This window comes from Cucumis melo, chromosome 9 (assembly GCF_025177605.1).
Source record: "Cucumis melo cultivar AY chromosome 9, USDA_Cmelo_AY_1.0, whole genome shotgun sequence".
In the NCBI taxonomy this organism is placed as follows: Eukaryota; Viridiplantae; Streptophyta; class Magnoliopsida; order Cucurbitales; family Cucurbitaceae; genus Cucumis; species Cucumis melo.
The window spans coordinates 10,456,735-10,463,344 of record NC_066865.1 but is presented as its reverse complement, the minus strand read 5'-3'; the positions used below and the strand labels follow the sequence as shown (position 1 = coordinate 10,463,344).

The window sequence follows — 6,610 nt, the reverse complement described above, 5'->3', positions numbered from 1 at the left end:
TTTCTTTAAAACTCTACACATATTCAAGAGATCTTAGGGAATATCATAAGCTAATAAAACTATTCTGTTTCAATCCTATAAAACTTAATTAGAATCTTATTTTTCAATTTGTAACATAATTGAAGTCCATATACCCATTTGAAATTAAACCCTAAAACTTAATATAGAAATTTAGTATGGTCAATTTTTTTAAGGAGGAAAAAAGAAAACACAAAAGCCATGCAAAAAGAACTGAAATTGCAAAAAGAGGGTTGGGAACTTTCAGTTCATATCTAACTTCTTGTCCCATCAATCTCTTGTTTCACAGTTTGCTCCTTTTTCACAGATAGCTAGGCAGTACAATACAAACCAATTACAAAGACACCACCCCCTTCTTCCATCCTCCCCCCACAGCTCCATGCCAAACTAGCTGAGCTTGTCTCTGAGCTCAAAAGCTGTTTCAAATTAAAACACCAAATTTAAAGGAAAAGAAAAAGAAAAAAAGGAAAAGAAAAAACAAAACAAGAACCCTCCTCTTTCTCCCCTCCTTTTCCCTTGTATTATGATTTATGACCCCATTTGTCAGTTTGTTATGTCTCTCTCTCTTTCTCTGGGTGGCGTGTCATTGCAGAATTTCAAATACATGACTCAGAAAAATTTTAAAACAAAAAAAATATTCTAATCTTCTTTTTAGAATCCATCTTGAAACCGATTGATCGAAGAAGGAACGTCCAAGCGCTGCTGCTGCTGTGATCCATCTCTACCGCCACTCCCACCACCATCTCGTCCACCGAACCCTGCTGCAGCATGTCCTACCGGAGCTCCGATGCAAGTGTAGCTACTCGACTCCACCGGGCTAGAACCGTAGTTCACTGTCTGATGGCTGCATTGAGAAGGGTTCCCCAAGACATGTCCCACGTAGTAGTCGTTGATCGAGGCTTGTGGAGGAGGATAGTAGGAAGGGAAACTAGACGGCCGCGTCGGTGAGTTGTATAGATACGGCTGATGCGATGAAGGTAGCGGTGGTGGGGGCGGCTGTGGCAGAAGCGTGCCTGGAGACGACCCAGAGAACATTCTCGTTGGGAATCTAAGAGGCAGCGTTGAATCACTTCCTACGCTTCCACTGCCGCCGGCAGTGTGGTAGTTTGCCGGTGCCATTGAATGGCAGCACCTAATCACCCAAAAAGAAAAAAAAAAAACACAAATTTTATAGGAGACGTGAGTAATTTTCCAGTTCTTGAAATTCCAAGAAAAAAAAAAAAAGATTTGAACATGGTTTGTATAAGAAAACATATTGCAATCTTTTTTACTGTTCCAACTTCCAAAGTATTGGTAAATAGTATTTTTAGATTTGAACATGGTTAAGGATTAGAATTTTTTTTTCTCAAAATTATCGGATATTTTATTTTGGAAAAAATTGTGGAATATGCCGATCTTTCAACTTTTGGATATTGGATCTAATTTGGTAGAGTTTCAAAGTTGAATGAAATGTATGTAGGGTTGAATAATGAATTTAAAGATGAGAGATGAAAAAAATACCCTAAATGAGGAGGAGGAGGAGGTTGGGCGGCGAGGTTATCGTTACTGAAAACAAGCTGACGAGCTCGATTCAGTGTCTCTGTCTCTCTCTCTGACCATAAACCAAACACAAATGAAGTCAAAAATCAAATCATACACAAACAAACCTGCGAGCAGCTGCATCTAATAATTCACCCATAAAAGTAAACAAACTCCCCTCCTCCATCACCCTTTTTTCTTTTATTTTTTTCTCCTCTTTTCATGACATGACTAATCATTCATAAAATCAAACAAATAAAAAAATCAAAATATTAGTCAGTAATTTTGCCTTGGCGGTGGCGGTTCATGTGGCCACCAAGAGCCTGAGATTTGCAGAACTTGAGTGAACAAAACCTGCATTCATACACCTTTCCCGACTCCTCTTTTCCCTCCTTTAACCCACTTTTCTTTTTCCTATGACCTGCAAATAACACACATACAGTACTCAACCATTTTATTAACTCCCAAAATCAGAGTAAAAAAAGTATAGTTTTTGTTTCATGAATAGTTTTTATTTAGTTTACCACTTGAGCTATCTTCAATAATCTGTTTTCCATCTCTGATATAATCTTCAGGTAAGTTGTTGAGGTCTAAAGGACTCCCCTCGGATCGCCTGCAAACAAACAAATTAAACACAACATCAGATATTTCAAAACATATAATATTCAATTAAAGGAAAAGAAAAAAAAAAAAAAAAAAAAGAGTTGAGGGGGTTTTTATTTTTTAGTTACATGATGAAACAGACAGAAGGAGAGAGTATGTGTTGGAGAGGAGGGAGTAAGGAGAGTATTATAAAGAATTATAATAATAATAAAAAAGAAAGAGTTTGAGTTTGAGTTTGAGAGAGATGGTAGTTGAGTAATGGGTGTTGAAGAAAAAGAGCTTTGAAAGTTCTCTATCAGTTCATCTGCCACTCTCTCTCTCTCTCTTTGAAACAACAACAAAGAGACAACACCAACCCTCTCGTGACTTTAAAAATGCAACAAATCAAAGGGGTTTAAAGGGGTATTATGTGCAAAAATCTGGTCTCGTTTCGTTGAGAAGGACGTTTTTTGCCTTTGTTTTTAGTTACTCGAGGACATATATCACACCATCTAATATACTCCTCTTACTATTATTATCATATTCAATCAATTTTAAGTCAAGCCTAATCCTCAAATCAAACAAAGTTAAAAACTATGCCCCCCAATTTATTCTTATTAAATTTTCAACCTAATACCTTTTATGTTTTATGTTTGCTAGTCATTATATGCTCTCTGGTAATACATATAGATTATGCTATTGCAATTAAATTGGCATTGTATCTTTGAGTTAGGATCTGAGTTTATGTACATCTTCTTGCCTAGCTCAGTATTTTAAATCTTTCTAAATATAAATAACTTATTAGGTCAATGAATATGAAACCCTAGTTATTCTATGCATCATCTTGCTTATTTTCTAATTTTTTCCCAAATGGAATATATATGTCGATCACATTTTTGTTTTCTTTCACTGTGAAGATTCTATATATTTGGTTTCAATAAATAAGGTTTTGAGCAAAAATAAGTTTAACCAATATAAATTTTTATACTGAGCTTTTGTCGATAACGTTCATCGGTGACAAAATTTGTCGGTGTAGGTTCATCGTAAGAGCCTCTGCCAATGATAGAAAGAAGAACATCGGTGCTATCGACGAAAGTGAACATATGAAACTTTCCCAACGCTAGAAATCAGCTGTCACTAAAAGGTATATTCGTCGACGAAAAAAAATGTTCATCGACAATTATTATGTCGACGGTGTAGAAATGTCATCAGCATATCCACATATTGCTAACAATGTTTAATAAGTGTTCTCTACTATGCCAATAGTTACAGATTGTCATCGGCATTTCATGTCGTCGTCTTAAAATAATGGCATGGGCTTAATCTTGTTTTTTTAGGAAAATATATTTTATATTTGAATTATATATTTTTTTTCATTAACAACATCCTCTTGCTTTAAGCCTAAAAGTACCTATTTTGAAGTTTTTTTTTGGGAATGATATTGTGTAATACAATGCGGGGGTGAGGAAATTTGAATCTAGGACTTTTTGTCCTCGGGTATAAATAAGTGTCAGTTGAACCGAGCTCATGTACCTAGCTATTTTGAAGTTCCTTCTTGTGAAGCTATAAAATGTTTGATTAAATCTTTCAAACTGACTACCTCTGCCTTTGTTGCCATAATTTCTTTTGTCATTACATTCCCTGATTGTCTTTTCTTGAATTTCCACCTTTTGCATGCCAAGTTGCTCCTTCAAAATTTTTATCCCAAATTGCTTGTTCATATTCCTTTTGTTGAATGGAAGAAATCGATTCTAATGAGTATCTATGTTTCCTTGGCTTTGATTTTTGGATCCCCTTATTGTCTTGTCAACACTATCACACATATTTCTTCCTTTGATGGTGGTTGATTCCCTTCTGAAGTTGACAATAATCCTTCTAACTTTAGCATTGTAACAATGTATATATATATAAAGGAGTAAATGCATAAAGCATTTCATAAATAAACACATATTATAAGGAAAAGGATAGTGGCTTACATGCAAAGCATGAGAGGCCTCATTCACCCAGTGTGTGTTTTCTCAGATAAGTCAATTAGTCCACACTATTGACCATCTTTCATGTTGAAATTTATGTCCTAAAACTTCTAGTTTGTAGTTTATAGTTATATTCTATTCAATAAGGTTATTGAGGACTTACTAGTGAAAATTGAATACTATAATCTCTTGAATTCAATAAACCAAAGTCTCAAGGCTATCTAGTGTAGACTTTAACTTAGACATAAACGTGGATCAAGTTCTAATATATAGCCGAATAGTCTATAATATATGAATAAGGTTGGACGCCTTATTCTAGGGACACTATGGATGCATCTCACTTTATAGTTAGTACAAACGATGTGTTCCTGAATCGTTCATATAGAGACATGGAAGTGAGGGCATCCTATGTAAAGAGTTTACATAATATTGGAACCATGAAATAGTCACTTTTAGATTATAACACCGTTGATTGTATAAAAGTGACTATTTCGATTATATGATGATCTAAGTAACTTAATCTTAATCTTGAGCTAACTATGAACTTCTGTTCAAACAGAATTATCCTTAGATCTGCATAGGTCAGGGCAGCTTAACAGCACTGGTCCAATAAGCTAAGGCTTCAATTTTAGGGGTAAGACCGAGTGGATGACTAAGACATAGGGTGCAACATGGAACTCACTCCTACCTGCTTTAGGGTTAGTAGATAGGTTGATCTCTTAAGAACTAAATTCAAGTCTTGAAAAAGGGGCCCCACCTCTCATTGGCTCGAGAGGGTTTTGGTTTGTAGGTTGGATCTTAAAGCAATTGGTCAATAGTGGATCAGTGAGACTTAAGGAGCTAGAATATGTAATCTCTGGGGAACGGTATTTTAATCCAACTAAGATTACAGATAACCTTTTAAGAATTAACTTACTAATCGTAGTAATATTATATGGACACAAATATATCTATAGTGAGGGAAGTGCAACTATGAGACTTTAATTAGTAGAATGACCCGATAGTTAAAGAATGTTGATTAACTCGCTCTAAAAGGGTTTAGCCAGTTAATCTCATATCATTGGAGTTCTTGATTTATATAGTCCATTAGATTCCCTTGCTAGCTCATATGGAATTAACTTATAATAATATGTTGGAATAATTCGAATTGTTCAAATTAGGTAAAGAGAGAGAAACTGACAAATATATGTGATTTAGCTATCGCTTATTAGTTTTAGATAGAGCTTTATGTTTAAATATGATTTTTAAATATTAAAAATATGAATACAAATTCATATTTGAAAACTTGGAATTGATGGAAATGGTTAAAGTTGAAAAAAGTCAAAATGTTGACTTTTGATTTTGAAAAATCAAACTTTTACTAGCTTTATATTCAAATATGATTTGAATTTCAAAAAAATGAATATGAATTCATGCTCAAGAATTTGAAACTAGTCAAGATGGATAAAATGATAAAAAGTCAAAATGTTGATTTTCGACTTGAAAAAGTCATAGTTTGACTTTAACTTGAATAGTCAAATGACCATATCACCATTGGACTAAAGTTAGTGGAAAAATTCAACATTTTGTTGGGTAATCCCACTAACACTTAGTGGAATAAGTGACTACATATGTAAACACCTAGGCCACTAAGTTCCATTAATGATTAGTGGAATGCTAGGGGTTGAGATTTGGTGAATTGATTACATGCATTTTTTAATGTAATTAGGTTATTTAAAGAGCTTATTTCAAAATTTAAAAGACTTTTGAAAATTTTGATATTTTTTATTTTACCAAAAATTATATCAAATTGGTATTTCTCTCCCAAATCTCAAACCTATTTCTCACCTCCATTTTCCATCTCTCTCACTTGTTTCCTTCACTTATTGGGTCCTACAACCTGGTTCTGAGTTTGAAGAATAATAGATAAATTTTAGTGGTGGTCTCGGGTTCGAGTTCGTGAGGAGATTTTGAGGAACGAGAAGCTATGAAGGTACGTATTTTCTTTAACCCTAATTTAGTTTAATTAGGGTAGTTTTAAGCAGTTAATTTAAATTGTTTAGATGCATCTAGAGTAAAATTGATCCATTTTTTTCCGCTGTGCATGTCTCATAATCCATCACTTCACTTTATAATTCAAACCCCACCAAAGTAAGCACATAAGTGACTAAATAACTAAAGTATAGATAATTGTTCTTATCATGCAAGTCTGACAAGTTCTTGTTGTATGTTGATGAATGTATCTTGGGTCCAGCTCGACGATTGTATACTAGTTTTTTCTCATTCCTCTTATTAGTCTATGTTGTTTTCTAATAAAAAAAGTACATATAAATAAAAAATCTATAAAATGAAAAGACTAATGAATCCCAAGGTAAGAAAAAACATACATTGAATTTAGGGCTCTCAAACTTATCACATAAAAAATGTCAATCTTTAATGATGATCTTAGTCGTTTAGGTGAGTTCTGCTTGTTGTTGTTTTCTTTTCTTTATTGTTGTGTGCATACATTTGTTCATGGATATGTCATGTTAAGTTCTAAG

General features: G+C 33.9%; 1 protein-coding gene across 1 annotated transcript; it reads right to left on the bottom strand.

Annotated features, from left to right (window-relative positions):
• Positions 1-265: 265 nt before the first annotated feature.
• On the bottom strand, positions 266-2,384 carry LOC103503384 (zinc finger protein JAGGED). The gene is made up of 5 exons (XM_008467560.2): positions 2,268-2,384; positions 2,061-2,149; positions 1,826-1,957; positions 1,519-1,609; positions 266-1,150 (listed from the first exon to the last, which is right to left on the bottom strand). Coding segments are annotated over exons 1-5 (795 nt in total). The 5' UTR covers positions 2,270-2,384; the 3' UTR covers positions 266-669.
• Between the last annotated feature and the right edge of the window lie 4,226 nt (positions 2,385-6,610).